The sequence below is a fragment of the Melospiza georgiana genome, chromosome 3 (assembly GCF_028018845.1).
Source record: "Melospiza georgiana isolate bMelGeo1 chromosome 3, bMelGeo1.pri, whole genome shotgun sequence".
Classification (NCBI taxonomy): domain Eukaryota; kingdom Metazoa; phylum Chordata; class Aves; order Passeriformes; family Passerellidae; genus Melospiza; species Melospiza georgiana.
The window spans coordinates 40,059,237-40,079,179 of record NC_080432.1 but is presented as its reverse complement, the minus strand read 5'-3'; the positions used below and the strand labels follow the sequence as shown (position 1 = coordinate 40,079,179).

The 19,943-nt window shown below is 37.0% G+C and overlaps 1 protein-coding gene across 2 annotated transcripts in view; it reads right to left on the bottom strand.

The window, feature by feature from the left end:
- The window catches only part of PRKCE (protein kinase C epsilon), a 287,947-nt gene that overhangs the window by 172,711 nt on the left and 95,293 nt on the right, over positions 1–19,943 (bottom strand). For both annotated transcript variants that reach the window (XM_058020060.1, XM_058020061.1), the window contains exon 2: positions 14,724–14,787. In XM_058020060.1, the coding sequence (XP_057876043.1) occupies positions 14,724–14,787 (64 nt within the window). The remainder of the gene's footprint in view (positions 1–14,723; positions 14,788–19,943) is intronic.

Genomic DNA, 19,943 nt, shown 5'->3' with positions numbered 1-19,943 from the left:
TTGACAATTATTTCTGAGGATAGGTGTTTGCTTCAAGAGACTGTTTGCCTGACTGCTCCAACTTTTCCACTGGCTTCACTGGAAAGAGCCACCAACAATTGTGACCAAGTGAAAAAAGAAATAACGAAGCATCCTTAAAAAATAATTTAAAAAGTCCTTCTTCACAATTACTGAGGTTTTGTGCCTGTTTCACAGAAAACTACTGTCTAAAATGCTACTGCTTGCACAGCTACACAAAAGTAGCAGGAAATTTCCAAAAAGAGAACAGTGCAACAATCCTTTTAAACTGTAACTACATAAGCTTTAACAACACATTGATGTTCTGCTCATCTGTGATTAATGTACACCAACTGAAGTCCATCCTCAGCTGTTATTTGAGGAAGGACTACATGGGAAAAGAAGGAAAATATTTAGTTGGGTGCTATAAAAATAGGAAACTAGCAATAAAATTTATATCCTACTGAATTTAACAATGCCATTATTTAACTTTATTCTGAATAATCCTTAACAGAAACTTCCATTTTCTAACTAATTAAAAACCCCAACCATATGTCTCCCAGAAACAGAGAGAAGAATGAATAAAAGAAAACCCAACATCAATACCATAAAACTGAAGAAATATATTCCAGATGTCGAAAAGGCAGATTTTTTCCTTAGTCTCTCTAAAGTAGGTATGAAATTGGAAGGCTGGATTCTTTCCATGTTGTCTTCCAAGTATCTTATTGATGTAAAATTGTTTCTGTGGAACTGGGCTGCCTTCATTACAATCACAAAAGAAATGCTGTGTGCCTCATGCTATCCGAATTGTTCAGAGCGGAAATGCTACAACAATTTCAGTCTCAACTGTGCTATGGCAAATCCAACCCTCTTTCAGTCTTTCATGCAGTTGTCCTCCAATACCAGTAATGCTGGCAGTAGCAGTATTGTTAAAAGGAATCAGTACGAAACTATCATGTAAATACAACCTTGAGTGATGGTAGCTGTAACTTCAACAGCATCTGTATTCCTGATTTAGAAAAACAATTTGGTAACATGACAGTTCCATTTTAATACTTTATAGGGTTAAAAGAGTTTGGGCAAAGAAGTTAAGAAGATGCAAGTTCTCGGATACAATTTTATAGCCTGTGTGTCTGCCATATACACAGCAAAGGAAAACTGCTTTGACTACTCTTACTGTGTACTGATTTAGGAATCAGGAGTCTAGTTCCATAGGAAAAACAGTGTATGAACACTGCAGAGAAACTGTGTAGAATGTATTGTATAATATTCATTTCACCAGGTTATTTGTTATTTTTAACCTAGCTTTTCACAAAGTTATTTGTAAATTACTTTCCTCCAAAGGCAGGAGCAATAAAATTAAATACTCTCCAATGCTTTCCATAGTTCTTCCTGTGTAGCTAAGCTGGCACAGAAGAAAGATGTTTGTATTCCCTACTCCAAATATTTCACTGAGTTCCTATTCTCAGTTTGTCAGAAAACACTGTGCCTGACAACTGAAGTGGTCGGTCCTGTCAGAGGCAAGAGTTCCAAAAAGCCTCAGAAACATGGGCTTGTGCTATTTCACAGCTCATGGCCCAAGTCAGCCTTTCTGCTGCAATACAGAATTACAAAGCTGTAAGTAATGGTGCAAAGAAACAGAAACATGAAAAGCTGGACCACATCCTAATGTGGCAAACGGCTTGGCTACCCTGGTGGAAACTCTGTGAGTTCCTTCAAAGACATCAAACAAGGTATCACTGCATGTGTGAAGTCTCCCTCCCCTTTTCCCAGCCAAAAAATTAGGAAAAGTACTTGAACAACATAGGATATTCTTACATAACTTAGTCAAACACTGAAGCATGGATAAGGGAAATGCTTAATCTACCTAAGGGAAGCTAAATAACTTTTAGTGAGGCGCACAGTCTTCTGAAATAAATGACCCTGTCAAACCCTCCAAAGCAGTATCTTACCAAAACAAGAGATGAAATTTCTGGTACTGATTGCATCCCACAAGGACTACATGAATAAGTCAAATATTTCTTATATAAGTTAGATGTGCAACTTCCACTAAGTAGGCAGAATTTATGCTCCCCAATAATAAAGACCTGGAATGAAAGTGATTATTTAAAACAAAAAACACAAACCAAAACAACAAAAGCCAAACAAACTAGAAATAAAGATTTCAATCTTCAAGTTCTGAAATCATTAGTTAGTAGAGTTTTCATAAAATCATAGAATCATTTAGATTTAAAAAGACCTTTAAGACGTTGCATCCAATCACTAAGCCAGCATTGCCAAGTCCACCATTAAACCACATCCCTAAGTGCTACAGGTCTTTTAAATACCTCCAGGGATTGTGACTCAACCACTTCCCTGGGCAGCATATTTTGATGCACAAATTTTTCCTGATATCCAACCTAAACCTCCCCTAGCACTAGTTGAGTCAGTTTCTGTTTTGCTTTGATTTTGATAATTTAAAATCAGATCTGAAATCCAGTACACCACCACACACATTGGGGGGGGAAAAAAAACCCCAAATATTATTTTTTAATAATAGTCAATTTGTCACTGTCAAATTTAGAAGTTTAACCACTGACTAATAACTCCTGAGTTTGCACACAAAGTATTGTATTCAGTAAAATGCTTTGAGAAAGGATTGTAAAAAAGGACCTGACTATAATTTAATAACTACAGACAGCTAAAAGATTTTAACAATAATGAATCCTTAAAATACATAACACCTCCCCCAACCTAAAAATTTATTTACTAATATGAAACAGGGATAAATGCATTTTATTAACTGCAAGTTCATTACATTACCAAGTGTACTTTTTAGTCTTTCAATTAAGAGTGTGCAGTTAACTCAAGAGAAGATATAAATCTAAATCTGAAGTCCTTCTCCAATCTTTATAAAGCTTTTTCCTTTAAGGAATGCTTCTACTTATATTTGCAGCACAATAGACAGACCCACTCCAGTTTTCCAGAGTTTGTTAATGCACTGAAGAACTTTGCCCAAAGTCAGGATGGCAGATGCACAAATCACTTCAGTTATGGGGTTTAACCAGACAATTCCAGACTCAAAAATGTTATTATAAAATGGGTTCATTATTTTTATTAATAGTTAGCATTAATATTATCTTGCCTGAAGTACTGGATTTACACAAGTCTCAAAGTGTATTTAATAGAATAACTAAATATTTCTGTTCACTCCAAAAACTCTGAGCACACAAAAACTGCATGCTCTAAAACAAACATCTGCCATTGTGGATATTCACAAAATCTGCTACAACTATGGAGTGCATACAAATGAATTATAGAAAAAACTCTTAGAATTCTTTATGAACTTTAACTCTACTTTTCTTCAGAAACACTTTACAGCATTTTAAAAGTAAATAAAAACTTGTTTAGTCCACAAACTGTTCTAAAACCAAACTCAATCAGATATTGAAACTCAAGTTGTAGTTGAAAAATTAAAATAACTCCCCATTATTTAAATTTTACTCCCTGCATTTGCAGCCAATGAGACCTTTTTATTCCTCTTTTTTTCTCTGTTCAGCAGGTATGATGTGTGATTCTCATGCTGACATTTACAAAGCACTGAAATGTATGCGATTTCTGCTTCTGAATATAATATTAAACATAATGCTAATTGAACACGTGGCTGTGCACTGCTGGTTTAGTTAGTCAACTGAAATGCAAAGGGTTATTTTTCTAAAACTAAGAACTCGCTCCCTGAGGCAAAGCATTAAACCTGATCCTAAAATTCTGACCTCTGCTTATGGAGCCCTCTTTAGAGGAGAAGACAGTTCCACAGGAGATAAACTGATTTTTACCAAGACCCAAATTAAGTCCTGACACAGGATTACCAGGAGAACTGGACTGGTAGATGGGCACTCTTTCAAACAGAACACAGGATGGTTTCAGGTCTTTGTCACACTATAGTTAAGTATTACACCTATTACAGCTATTATATCTAGGATTTGAGACCAAAGTCTGAACGTGATTTTACATTCAGACAGTTTTCATTTTTCTCAAGTCTAAAAAGGAAAGAAGTTCTTTCTTCCTTTCTTGCCTTATGGTACTATAAACGTGCAAATGTAAACGATTACATTGCTCTGAAAAGGAGAAGTACAGCTGCCTCCAGCATTCAGGCAGAGGTGAACAAATACCCTGGGTCACTTTCATCTACTACAGACTTTTATGTACTACAGAATGTTCATGAATTGCAATGGAAGATGTTTCCTTTAAATAGCCCAATTCACAGCACAGCAGACTTCCATGGTGAAGTTAAAAAATGCTATATTGAAGGTTTTTTGAAAACACTGAGTCCAATAAGGAAGGAAAATACATGCTTCAAAATTCACTGGAAAGATCCAGTTTCCAGGTACTGGTCTGGGAATAAGAAATAAAAAAGGAGTATTTCTCAGTGTTCCTTTACAATACAATATAAATAAGATTTTTTTCTTTTAATCTCCTCTGTCTTGGAGGATGAAGCCTCACTGGTGCAACCTGGAGTTATTAAAATTCCTCAGATTTATTCAGGTTGTATTTTAACCTAGATGCTGATATTATTTGACCATTTATCAGTGCTTAAGCTTAGTGTGTGTAGATGTTACAGAAGCATAGTTTCTTAGAAATATACCTCATCCTTACTATACAGGAATTCAGGGATCTACACAGCATGCAATAACTGCAAGTCTAAAGTATCTGGCAGCTTGTCTGCTAAAGCTGTTAGTACACATTAAAATCTATATTTTACATTATTCCTGACATCTAACATATATAATTAACTTTTTTGATCAATACTTGGAAGACATATGGCAGAAACAATGGAAGCAAACTAAATAAAATAAAATTTATACAAAAAAAAAAAAGACGAAGTAGCAGGCAGGGCTTAGAGTACGTATCTCAGCTTGCTGTACTGCCCTTAGTACAGCCCTTCTGAAAATTCAGACAAATATTGAGAGGGCTTAATCTTCCTTTTTGGACTTTGGAACTTCCTTTTAAAAACTCTAACTTGCAAGTGATGCAAGGTTTACACAGTCGTTTTTAATTCCACAGACTGCCTTTTACAGAGGCAAACCAATTTTTCCCACCACAGGTACAGACTGTTTATGAAAAGCCTCACGTAGTTTAATCTTTCAAGACTATACTTAAAGAATACAGATCTTGGACACTCCAGCTGTTTATATGACTAAAATTTATATTTTTAAAACAGTAGTAGATCTTCAGGCTATGTTCAAGGCAATAGACTTGTGGTTAATGATACTCATAGAACAAGTAAGTTTTCATAATCCAACTGATGCATGGAATAGCCAGGAACATGGCCAGACCTGTCTTTAGTGTGTCTATTTCCTTATTTATCCACCCCTGATTGATTAATCAGAAAAGATTACGCCAAGACCTTTTACCTCAATTACTCTAACAATAAACAGGTTTCATTATTGTTGGGAAATAAGGGTGAAGAGGGAAAAGATCTCTTCAGAGCATATTACTGCACCAGCAAAAGTGTAGAGCAAAACACTAACAAATCATTAAGAGTAGAGGTTATGCATTTTATGAAGTACAACAACAAAAAAAACCAACCCCAAATTCTAATATTATATGCATTTTCCACACCACATCATGGTATGCAGTGAGCGTTGGACTCACCCATGTTGTGGCTTCTTTATGAAAAACTAGCCACACACAGATTTCAAAAAATATAAAAAAATATATTTCCATTTCAAAACTTGCTACTAGTTGATGTTTAACTTATGTATGAAAACACCACTATAGCTTTCAGTGTGATACGTTTCTCCAGTTTTCTTCAAAAAACACACTAGGCATAGGCAGTTATAAAATTAAACATTCCTATTCCAAAGGCCCTGCATGATTTTGTTAAAAAAACCCAAAACCCAACATATGGAAATCAGAGCTTTTGCTACATAAATGGAAAAGAGAGTGGCAGCAGTTGAGAACATGGTATGTATACGAGTTTCAATCCTTTTTCAGCCTAACACAGTTTTCCTTAAGCAAGTACAAACTCTTCCAGTACAATATGAAGGTGCCTTTAAGCCAAATTTTCTATCTGGGTCTTGCTCCCTGCAAAGCATTTATTTTGGCAAGTGGCAAAAAGTCTGCCAAGGAAAGGTCGCTGATCTTTGCCTGAAAAGCTCAAGCCAGCTTTATACAGTAAGGGCTTAGTACAAACACACAATGCTTACCAGATGTTCAATCAGCTAACTGGATACAATCCAAGGGATGGCTATAAATCCATGGAGAGATGTTCCTTATGAAGGCATTTGCCACACAAAGTTAAATTTATATAAGCACCCTTTGGAGAAGCTCTACACTGAGCAGTGCAGTTTAAAAGGCTCAAGCACTAACAGACTGAACTGTCACCAAGAGCTGATTTGTGCGTGCACAGATACCTTTAAAAGGAAATTTGGGGTTCAACTGTTCATGGTTCAACTGAGTTAACCTGCAAGGTTCATTTTCCCAAATAAATGCCCTAAGTGCCATTAGTCAAGTCAGTGTCAACTGGCAAGAGTCAAAAACTTAACATGGACTCAGATTTATTTCACAGTTCCTCTTCTCAGGCTTTCCAGTTACTCACTTGGGTAACAACACAAAAATATCTGCTCTCAGATGCTGCGCTACCAACAGGTAAAATTTTGGTCTCAGAAGAAATTCATCACCTACTGCACCAACAAGCAAATGCACACCAGAATCAGGTATTGCACTTATCTATTGACATTAACATACTCTAACAGAGTGGCAGAAATAAGAGATTTATTTAGCGTGGTTCATTTGAGATGAGAAAGTTGCTCTGACTGAGCAGTGCAACCTACAAATCTCCATATCAGTATAAATGCAATTCTTGGGAAGTGTTTTTAGTGGGTTTTTAGTTTCATTGGTTGGCCTAAAAAACTAAAAGAAAAAAAAAATCAAACTAGAAACTATGTGGATGGTTAAAGATTCCTTATGGTTGTAAAAAAAAGTCATAAAAGATTAATAATTTCAAAAGGAGAAAAAAGACTGAAAAAATAATTTCATTTTTGTAATAAGCACCCACACATCGGCACTGATGTATTTTAGGTTTAAACCAAATAAGACTCAAGAGAAAAAGCATATTAGTAGGTGCTTTGCATTATCCCTCCTAAGAAAAGAAAATAAAGGCATAGCAGAAGGAGAAAACTTGCAAATCAGTTTGTTTGTTTTGTTTCTTTGATTTTAACCTTTCCCTCAGTTATAGTTTGAGTGAGTGCTGATCTGATAATGAAGAAATGAAAACCTGAATGGGGAAAAAAAGTAATTCCCCAAATCCTGTCTACATAAAACCAAAGCTTCAAAGGAAATAGGTTCACAGTTGATACACTACATAAAGAATTTTGAATAGGAAGATTATGGTTAAGTTTGTTGTTGTTCAGTTTATTGTTGTTTTTCTCTTAAAGCAGGGAAGCCAGCAGAAGGAAAGCCAAAAAAGTCAGTGTAGCACTCTACCTTTATCCAAGCTATGAATAAAACTAATACCTTTGGGTTGAAGTCCCTCTTACTGAGACTGAGCAGAGCAGCCAACACGTGCCTGGTTTTTCTGGATGTTTTGCTTCACAGTAGGAAGAGAGAAAAGCTATACAATATTGACACTTCCAACCCTGTATGTCCCCGAGCACACAATATTCCCAAGAACTTCCAGGGGAAGCTGCATTTTTAGAAGAGCTCTAACTTGCAAACCTACATGAGTGAAGTGACTGAGGACAAAAACCACTCAGTTAGCACTGCCAGTTCACCATTGTCCTGTTTACATAGTTTCTGATTATTTTAACTCCCAGCAGAAGCCCCAGCCTTAAGTCTACAAATGTAATGTTCAGGTGGCTTGCAAATAGTTTCCCAGATGTCAAACATTATCCTTACTTTACATTGTACCACTGCAAGATCGCTTGCCCCAATGCCACAACAGATCTTTTTGTGCAAACCCTTTCTGCTTCACCTACAGCTCTGGAAAAGCTACAGAGGTTACTTATGTCCCCCCTGAGAGATCCATGCTCTGACTAAACCACTGACTCTCCCCAGACTCCCTGGGGTCTGCCTAAGACATTTCCAACGCTCAGCTTCTTCTCAAACATTAACGTACCGAGAAGAGTAAGAATGTGCGCAAGCTGAATGCTCAATCAAATTCTGGGGAGCAAAATAAGATATAAGGAAGTTTTTAACAGTGAATCTATAATGACTGTGACTCTTTTTCCATGTGTTTACTGAAAGTGAATGGGTTATTTAAAAAAAAGGTTCTTCATTCATAAATTCTGAACAAACCTGAGAATTCTTTCACTGCGGGCTCAGCACCCCAAGATCAGCAGCTGATGGCTACAAGGAACTGACAAACAAGCAGCCTGTCAAAGTTGTATTTGCAATAGAAGATATTGGTGAAAAAACCACTACTCTTCACTAACACAAATTCCTGAAACAACCAAGCAAAAATGCTCCCTGATTCAGACTTTGAGATTTCTGATTAAGCACCTTCCACTGTTCTCTGTTCAAACAGTGCCTGGCACAACAAGATCTCATTCACTGAGCCCTTATAGCACAAGAAGCATAATTAATGATGATGACAATGACAACTACAAGTACTTCAAGGAAAAACACTGGCAAAGAGCTACATTAGGAATTGTAGAGAAAGTTTGTATCCTGTGGGATATTTTCTATAAACAGATTTTTGCAAAACGATGCTACAACAGGGAACAGAAATGCAATTTTTCTTGCTGTATCAATTCTACCAAAGTTGAATTGCCTGAAACAAATCATCGGGATATTTTAATTAACAAGCTGTATCTATGTTACATATCTATCAAGTATGGGACACAAAAATGGCATTAAGAATCATTCTTTGCTTCTAATACTTTTTCTCATGCAGACATTCTCTCCTGATGTGCCAATCAACAATAAGCATATTTGCAAACCTGAGAGCCTAATGAGCTAGAAGAACTGGAAAACTTCCTGCAAATTCATATATTTTGAATGACACATTAAATACATAACTTGGTGTTGAATTTTAAGGAATTTTTTTTGCTATTTCAATGCAAAAAGGCCAGAAAATAAATGTAAACAAAATGTTTTCCATTCACAAAATACCATGACTTCAGCCAGCAAGTTTTATTGTAAGATACCACCTTATGTTCTTCATCTTGGGCAACTTTAGTATCTTACAAGCAGATGAATCTGAAGATGAATGTATTAGAAACAGGTGGTATTTTATTGCAATTCATCTGCCCACTCAAAAATGGGCAATCTGTGATTGTACAGAAGAACAATGCCAGAATGCAAATTGGAACATCTAACAATGATAAATAATCATTACAATTGATTAGACATAGAACATAGAAAAAGAGTTTTTAATAGTTCTTAAATTTGTATTACATGTTACCCATCATAAACACAGTTAAGAAAAAAAACTAACAGGTCAAGGTCACTCTGAAGGTGCCCACAGTTGACTTAATATTGACATATTTCAAATAGTAACTTAAGTATTAAGTTGGCAGAAAGTACTGCAAGTAACTGTCTATGTTTGTATCCCACACAAACCAGTAATTTCAAAGAAAAAAGAAACCCTCAATGACAAATGCAGCAGGCAGGTCACAAGCTGTTAAATACAGCAGCACCTGTCTTTCAGTACGTATAAAACTGACTTTGCTGAAAATGTTTTTAATCATTCCTCAGGCAATTTACCTCTCTTATTCATTTGTGGGCCATCTGTTACTCCAGTTTGTAAATCAAATCATTGCATCACTGTATTAAAGTTTTAAACTTTAGTCTGCATTTAATCAGCTGCACTGGAGGTCTTATGTATTTCTCAAATAATTCAAAAATCTTTGCTCACAAAGCTCTGTAAGAACTAAAAGAAAAGGAATGAAAAAATAGATGTAAAGACACTGCTAAAGCATGTCAATAACAAAGTTAGTGAGTGCACTTCAGTATAGAAATAGTGCATACGATACAGCAACACTGAATTAATATAGAAAATCAATATGACCTTGCACAACAAGCAGCACTGAGGGAATGAATAAGGCAGCAAGTCTTGCAGATCCTCCTTTTCACTGACAGACTGAGACACAGACATATCCTTCTCCATAGCCCAGGCAGAAGTTCAAGATACAAGACTAAAAACCTGCACAGCCACAAGTTCCAGTTTGCAAAGTAAGAGAATAAATGCAATGGATCTTTTCCAAGCTAATTCCTTTTTTACAAACATCAGCCCGCTATAAACTTTGTTTTTCTTATAACTGCATACATAAAGGGGTCACCAAATGTTTACTTAACAGCAGACTTGAGTGATTACATGCTTTGCAAGACTGACAAACCATTCTGGTATAATAACAACTGCAGCCACCCACATTTTGATTTGGTTTCCCAAAAGCAAGCTATCAGAAATGCTTAAAGATGCTATGTGCTTGCATATGGCACAGTACATATCTACGTACCAAATTCCAACAAATCTATGTAACAAATTCCAGTTCATACTGTTGGTGTGTCAGGTTCTGAGAAGCCACATTTGCTTGTTTGACCAAAGGGGTTTGTTTTTGAAATATCCCTTAAAGTTCTGGGCAGGCAGTTTCCTAAGCACTTAAAAACACTTAAAGAAACCCAACAAAAATTTTTTTTTTAATTATAAATAGAACTTTATTGATTAACTGTTGCAGTTAACTGCTCCTGAGTAAATGTTGCAGTTATTTCAGGCTGTGCATGTCTACATTTGGGAAGGCTCCACTGGTACAGCTGCTTCCATTCACAGGAAACCAATATAGATTTACTCCAAACACACAGACCCCTTTTAAATAAAGTCAACCTACAGAAGGTAAATAACCCTGCAGATGAGTTTTGGCAAAGGAAGTGTAAAGATGTGACTCACAGGTGTTACAGAAATACTGCTTACATAGCTCCCAATGAAGAATTAAAAAGACTTGCTTTAAGAGCTGTTTTCTCACCCTCTTCCTATGTCAACATCACCAAAATGGTAAATTATTTTGCGGAACTGATTTGGAAGCACAATCTGGAAACCTTCATGTTTTAGCAGAAAAATTTAAATCCTAACTTTTGAGAACATCACCTTCTGTGTGAAAAACAGTTTATTTAGCATTTTCTTTTCAGTATGTGGGCTGGATAGTTCTACTACAGAATTTACAGAAGATTGCTAAAATAAATAGTTACTCACCATCCCTATCTGTGCAGAAACAAACATTCAGAAACTATAAGGAGTTTCCAAAACAGGATTAGTGTAAAAAGATGATGATAAAAACACTCCTCTTGGGTTAGTTGTTGTTGTAAGGGCTTTTCACATAGCTTGCTTCCCACTTCTCAGACTTTAGCATTTTTGTTTTTCAGTCTTTTTCTGCTTTAAAGATTAGAACTGAATGGAAGCAAGTTCTACAAAATTATTTTTTCAGAACAAAACTAAACTCCCTGAAATTTGAACAATCCATTGGAAATTTCAAGTAGCACAGCCAGCAACTCTACTGTTCTTTCTCTAGCTCCATGTAAAAATTTTGGCCAGATACTGACATTGATATGCTAGGGTGGCTCTCAACAAGTCTGTCTCTGCCTAGGGAAAGGCAGAAATTTCCCTTACCTGTCTTTGCAATCAGCCAGATTTCCATCTGTTCTGCACACCTAAGCCACACAAGTCCATGAATGATTCAGCTTAGACAAGGGGGAGAGGAGGAACAGGATTCACGTGCTTTTGTTGAGGAAGCCAGATTATAACAATGAACTGTTTTCATTGTTTTGCCATACAAATGCAAATAGTGAGGAAGGATAAGCAATCTGACAGCTGGGACTAAGTAGCAATTGGATTTTAAGAGGTATATGGTAGCAACATAAGCTTACTTTCAATTTATATACTAATTTACTCACATAAAGGCTTGCTTGGAAAATTAGGACTTTTGCCTTTTAGAGGCAGTATGGTAGAGAGCGATGCTCTTTGTCCATATTAAGGGATTGAACTAATCTTAAGTCAATTATACCAAAAGAGATCTTAAATATCTGTCTGAAAAAGCTTCTAGAAGTGTCAAATAACTGAAGCTACATTACTTACTGCTGGTAACTAGAAACCTGCTTATATGACATTGGAGAAACAAGTCCAATTCTCAGTACATGGCATTACAAGACAAGAGTGGTTGGTGAGTATATAGTATATTTTTACAAGAAACACACAACTTGATTGCTTCCTTCAGTTAAAATTGTTGCTATGAGTATTTCTATTTTCATAAATTGCCAATTTTCCCCGACCAAATTTCCAGGTGGAAGACCGATGCCCATTTGTGCATCAGGAAAAGAACACTATGTACTCTTGCTACTCACAGTGACAACTGGATTGCAAAAAACAAGACCCTGGTTCAGAAATATGGCCAAGAGCAGCAATCACTTCAACCAACCCATGCCACTCAAAAGTGATGCACCTACTATAACTTCCAATTCCTTTAATCTTCAAGAAATACAGATTAACTACAATGAACTAGCACATTGAAAATCATAAAATACCTCACACATTCATTATCTTTACCTACACATACATAAAATGAAAGAGGTATTTTTGAAACATGTAGAATAAGCTACATCCCTTGTGATCTAGATGTTTCCATTCACTACACAAGTTGTTATTCACATAGTTGTTATGTTAAACTACGTGTTTCAATAACATCACTAAATATCAAAAATTATTTACCTCTAATAAAACCATTCAATAATAAGATTTCATAGTATCACTTATAATGCTATAAAAAGGGCTTGCAAACAGTTGTACAAACTTAGTCCACTTTTCTTTGTGAGAAAAACTGAAACCCTCCTAGAGAACTTTGCAGTACTTCTACTCAACACTTTTACAAGTGGGAAAGCTTAAAAATTTACAAGTTCTGCTGTACTTTGTAAGTGCACCAACTTCTCTAATTTCTACCAAATTCACCTCAACTACATGTCACAGCATATGCTGCAGTTGAGATAGCTACAATACACAGAGTACCACCATACAACATCATAATGCTTCAACCCATACAGAAAAATACCTTACCACTCCAGAAAGCTGCAAACACCCACCCTTCTTGTTCTTTAGCCCAACATTTTATACTCCCCATGTTCCTGCATTGCACCTGTGTGCCTCTGCTCCCTTTGTGGTTGGTCAGTGCCCCTGGGCACTCCATGGCTCATTGCCTCCAATGCTGCTCACCTGCTGCTCACAGCTGTGCCCATTGGGGATGAGGCTGCCCCAGCCCCACTCCCAATTACCACAAACTGTGTGCCTACAACTAAGTGCTCTTGGTCCTCCTAAGGCCTCCCCATAACATTTTATAAGCTGTTTTCCCTCACTGGCTAGTCTCCATTTATGTATTCCCCTCCAATGCTACTGTAGTGACACAAATTTCTTTCCAAGTACCTTTCAATGTTACAGGGTAATGCACCACGTAATAAAGGAGGCATTAGGATAGCCATTTTTTACTTTCCTGTGTAAAAGGTTAGAGAGTTTTAAAGCACTTTTGAAGAACCACACAACACCATTCTTTCTGTCCTTTGACAGTCTGACACACTTGAATGCATCTTGGGATGAAACGGTAACAGCAGGCTCAGCTGGGTAGCAATTAGCTATCAGAGGAAGGTTGGAAGAACATCCACCTGCCCTATGACAGAGTCACACCAATGCCTTTAACCACATTTCAGATGATCACTGTCATGCCAGTCAGAAATAGATGTGGAAACTACTATTTAATTGATATTTTCTTCAATATGCAGGAAGAAAAAAATGGTAGAGCACATTTTAGGTAGGTACAGAAAGAGGCTATAAGATAAAGTTTAAAATTCAGGATTTATAGCAATATGTGTTTTTGCAAGCTACTGCTAGTAGCTGGTCAGAGTGCAGCAATTCATTACAAAGAACAGAAAGATAAACATGCTCTTCCACCGTTTCTCCACTGTGCCAGGCAAAATAATTTAATTTCATAGCATTTTGGTTTCAACTCCTGTCAAGGTTCATGTGAATCTTCTTTATGTATTGTGAACTGATGATAACCTCATTTCAGTGAACTCCATGAGCTACTGGGGGAAGCTGATCAAAGCTGATTGCTGGACATAATTTAAGATAATCAATCATCTAGGCCATTTTGGCAGATCAGGCTGTCACCAAGTGCATGACTAAGGCACACGGATTTGCTTCTTCATAAATTATCTCATTCCTACCATATACCACTCTACTGTTTAAAGTAAGCAGCAGAAAAATTATTTTTAGAATTTTTCTTAAGAATGTAATAAATACTTCTCTTCTATATTTGGGTCATTTTCCAACATGCAGCCATAAAAATGAAAACATCTCATATAATGACAACATTCTGGTCATTACTTTAGTTGAAATGGAAAAATACCAAATATTAGAATAATTTAAAAAGCAAATAAACTCCTGTCCTTTATTTTTTGACATCTTATCTGTTCTACCTACATAATTGTTCTATTCTTCCAAAAACGAAAGAATTTGGAAGTTTCCTCTGGAAATTAGTACTGCTAAGTATGATCATTTCATTATGGTCATTTTAGCTGGTATTGTTACCATCAGTGATTAACAGGGTAAGATGAAGTGCCATTTGCTTATTGACTCAAAATGTGTTCATTTAACTTGAGTTAATACAGATTTGAGAGTATCAGCACACACCACTTCTAATACTTTCATTGCAGAGACCCTTGGAGATTCCATTCATGAAAGAGTAAGATAAAATATTGAAAGTCCCTACCTTCACCTGACGATCCTGAAAGGTCTATGATGACATACACTCTCCCTTCTGGCTCCAAGTCAATCTGTAATCAAGAAGAGAAAAAGAAAAAAAAAAAATCATACTTAGAATGGCTCCCAAAGCAAGTGACTGCAGATGCAGGAAACCAGAAATTTCCAAACCTCTCAAAGTCAAGGTGTAGGCAGGACACATCCTGCACCAATAGAGCCTCCTTTTGCAAAGAGGTGTTGAGAACCCTGCAACCTCACTGGAATAAAAAAGAAGTGTGCACACTTGGAAAGTTTGAGCTCAGTGAATTTTACATTTCAAACATTTAATGTACTGTTCCAACATACATTTGCACCACTATTTTCAAGAAAGTCAAAAAGTGCCACAATTGAGCAACTTTTTTACTGTTATTTATACTGAGCCCAGATATAGAAATGTGGAAAACAACACTGTGACAGCTAGACTGATTAGCTCTGGTCACAGAACGGGGGAAATGAACACACAGAGCTCATACAGCCGGTTAACACGTGTTTATAATACCCCTTTTGTGTCCCCATTGGGAGAAAGAAATACATGCTTTATCCTCTTTTTCTGAAACACAAAATTTGTTTATTTCTGCACCATTCTGGTGGATTTTAAGGAGTCTTTACCCATGAGGAGATCACTTCCACTCAGCATGAAATACAGGGGCTCAGTATCAAGCTGCTGTACTTCCAAGATATCACAGTCTATAAGAATAAGCTCCGGTTCAGGCACCACAAAGAAGAGCTTATGACAGATCTTCCTGTATTTCATCACAAGTTTCATCAGCAAATCTAAATATTGCTGGATTTGAGCATCTTAATGGTACACAACAAATTAAAAACTATTTTTGCTGCCACACATCTCTGAAAAATAAAACTGTAACTAAAACATTATGTACTCAGTAGCTTCTGCTCCAACATAGCAGTTACTGTCACATGATTTCAGAGCCTGAGTGACGTGATGTTCTGTATGTCAATACTGTATTTTCAATCTGTTTTAGTAGGAAAACCACACAGGTAAGATTGCAAGGGACCTTGTGAGCCAGTGTCAGAATCCAGGAAATTCTTCTGGCTGCCAGGGAGGGCTCAAGCCCTGGGCACAGAGCCCCTGTGCCTTTGATTTAGCCCTTGGAAAAAACAATCACCAACCTTATATGAAGAATTACAAGCCACAAAAGTTTAAGTAGAATGATAGTTAATTTATCACAGGGTGAAAAAATAGATTTTTTGGGGGATTTTTAGAATGGGGGTTCAGGGGGCAAGATGGAGGAATCTGAGCATGTCCAGCCTTTCTCCTTCTCCTTCTTGGCCTCCATCTTCTGCTGTGATGTTGGCACTTTTAGATTGGTTTAGAGTAGAAGCTCACTGTCTAACATAGGTGATAGGTATTGGAAAGTAATTGTAAATATTGTACACGTAGTTTTTAGTATAAAGACATAACACTGCCCGGGGGCAGGCAGAGTGCCTGGACTGTCCTGCTGAGAGGACCTCGACTGGACAGGAGCAAAAATTTTATAGATAAGGAACAATAAACAACCTTGAGAGTGAGAAATTAAGATCTCTGACTCCTTCTTTGACCACTGGGCTGGGAAAAGAGTGAGTAAATGAGGGGACATGATGCAAGCTCCTCCTCCACTGAGCACTGTTCTCCAAGAGAGGGCTGGGAGAAGAGTTCACAGGTCCTGCTGATGTCATCGGAACAACGGATCAAGCAAATGATCTCAGCAGCTGTATTGTAAATAGACCAGGCAGGAAATAATGCTAGCAAGGCCAGGGGTTGCTCAAGGGAGAGGAAAATGAAAGTGTGGGTGTCTGGTTTTTTATAAATAATAGTATTGAATATCCAAAAAAGTAATTTTTAACAATTCCTGAATTGGCAGCATGAGTTTTGTGAGGGAGTTTTTGGGGAGTTTTTGGCTTTTTGTGTTTTGTTTTAAATAAAGCTGCTGATCTTGAAATACTGCTCCTCTCCCTTTGCCAGTTTTAAATAAGAAAAATATTAGAAGATCAGAAGCACAGGTGCATGAATTGACTTTGATGTCTATGCTGAGGGAGGCTTTTGAAAAACTGCTATAGCACTCAACAGATGGCTGTATTAAAGACAGACATGTCTAATGCTCTGTTTGTATCAGCACTATACACTGTTTGCTTAAGCTTTCAGTAAAATACTTTATGCAGTTCAAATCCCAGAGTGCACGCACACGCATAAACCCCTAACATCATCCCTGCAGAACAATCAGGCATCTGGACGAGTTACTGACCACCATCACAAAATCTCAGTTCTGCCCCTTTAATTACAAACAGCATTGGAAGAAACTCAGGAAAAAGACTGGAGGCCTGAAACCAAGTTTCTATTACCCAGCAAGTGGACTATTTCAATTTACATTTTCTTAGAAATGATGCTTAGTGACCTTGAATTGGAAATTTTGCTGATGCTCTAAGAAAAATGAACTATTTATAAAAGAAAGTCTTTTATAAAGAAAGCATGTTTCACTGTTCATATGTTCAAATGCCAGTAAGAATGAAATGGACATATTCTTATTTTCAGATTTATGAAATACCCACATTTCATTTCAGTGACACTGACAGTCTTATCAGTCATATGAATTAGTACTTTTGCCAGAAGCCAGGAGCTCAGCTGACCCTACATATGAAATGAACACCCCAACAAAAGCAGAATCCCCTAGATTTAGAGGAACCCTTCTCTTCTTCTCAGGTCTTTCATGTATCAAGCCAAACAGAGGAAAAAAGGTCCAATTTAATCTTAATTATTCATTAAAAATGTCTAATTTAATGCCTAGAAACATAACGGCATAAATACCTTCAAAATAGACTACTAGAATATGCATGTTTCTTCTTTTCAATCTGTGCATTAAGTTGTGCTTATATTCTGCAATGTCATATTATAAATAAGTACCAAAATATGCATACAGCAGAATCTAAAGTTCCCATGCATTTTTCACTGAATGCTATGAAAGCTATCACATGTGAAATGCCCTTAGACACATGTAACCAGAAACATGAGGACTGGCCAAATTCAGCTGAATAGAACAGGCATCATTGAAAGCAATGGAAATAGTCTCATCACAGCAATTCTGATTCTGACCCTTCTCTTTGACTAAAACTCTCTGAATGCAGCCTAGCTTTTATACGTGCAGAGAGAACTTATGAGGAGGCATCTAAAAAAGACATTACTGTTCAAAAGGAAACAGGAAACAAGGCAAGATGCAAACTAGGGATGGGACAGAGGAGTTGATACAAGAGCAGCTTTGCTGTAAGCAAAACACATTGCAAAATATGTGCCTTGCACACATACATCACATCTGCCACATGCAGCAAAAGATGCAACAACTGTGACTGGGCAAAATCTTTGATCACCAAAATATTTTACCTTCTTATTGACCCATGCTGTTGCTGTGACTTCTGTTGAAACACAGTTTTAGCATGTGCAAGCAACATTAATTAAAAAAGTAATTTAAATAGCTTCTATATTGCTCAAATAAGAACTGTGGCAGCATACTGAGATGAGTACAATCATTGCTGGAAAGCAGCACAGATAATCAAAAACTCCAGGCCTGAATAAAAACTATTAGTAGCCTGTTTCAGGGAACAAAATGCAACCATCCATAAAACCAGACATATTTTCAGAGGAAAAAACCCATGTTGAAACCAAGGCCAAGCTTAGCATATTGAAGGCATTTATACAGTTTCACAGTCATTAATGGATTTTATTTTCAACACCCTTCTGAGACAGTTCCCCATATGCAAAATGGGATACTCCCAAAGGCACAAGCTAGACTAAATGACTTTCTGGCAAGTAATACAAGAAGCCTATGGTTAAACAAGAGCTGAACTCTGGTCTCTGGAGGCCCAGACTGCCCACTGGACCATTCCTCCTTTCCTCAGTTAGGCTTCACTTTGTCCAGCAATCCCGTCTTCCAGCAGTATCAAACACTACCAAGAACTTTTTTTCCCTCTTTTTTATACAGCTTTAATGGGAACATATCTAGGAAGCAATTTCTTTTTCATTCAGATAATCCTCATCAATAAAAACAATACCAAACAAAGTTTGCTGAAATATTTGTCTGCAGAATTTTCAATGGATCATAAATCTTCGGTAACCTGGAGTAATGCAAAATTTAATCAAACCGTGCAAAAGATTGTGAAAATGGCCCAGCTTTTCCTCAAGGTTTTTTTTTGCAAGTTTTTAACTTCACAGTGTTCTGAAAAACTGAGCCCTAAACTCAGCTAGAAATTCACCATTTTCTTCCTCTCAGATGTAAGACATTATTTCCCATCCCTAAAAACATAAAACTTGGAGGGAATTCTCTTAGATGAAGATTTTCTAAGGAAACCAAACACTCTCTATAATCTTAAAAGGATGAGGAAGATTAGAATATGCTATGGAATTACTTGCGCTGCACTGACACTTCATATTTGAATATGAATAAGATTTTATGTACAGCCTGAGTAATTCCATCAGCATTTGGGAGTGTTCTTTCCATTCCATTTGACAGCTTCAGCACAGATTTTGCACGCTCTATGGCACAAACTGAGACCTGTCGTAAGCAAATGGCAAACCACTGTCTTGGGTGGCTCCGTGCCCCAGTGCCACAGGGTTTCCTTTGATCACAAAGAGTCCATCAGCCACCTGTGTTCCAACACAAGGATGTCACCTGAGATTTAGTGCACGGTACTCATTTAAAAGCCAACTTGTCTCAAGAGAAATTTAAGGACAGTCATTGACATAAATCCAGATCTGAAATAAAAAATGAGTGGACAAATGCAAAATTTGAAATTCCTAAAAGCAGAAAGGTTAATTAAGTTTTACTCTGATCTCCCTCAACTAGACAGTATAGGAAACACAGCAAAACCCCTTCAAACCTAAAGCTGTTGAGGATTTTGGCAACAGCACAAACCTAAATGGACTGTGTAAGCCATAGAAAGAATTAAATCATAAAACCTGCTTTGCACCTCTTCTTGTGATGTTCTAGGATTATCTGATATTTGGGTAGCTTAAAGCATAAACCTCCAAGCACATGATCTGTCACTGCAGATGGTTATTTGATTCATGTCAGACCTGGGAAGTCAGGATGGTTTAACCCTTCCTGAGTGTAACATAACAAAGTTTCTTGTTGAACACACAACTTCCCTGAAAGAAGAAGGGAAGAGATTGTGCTCAAATTGTTGATAGCTGGAAAGGCTGAAG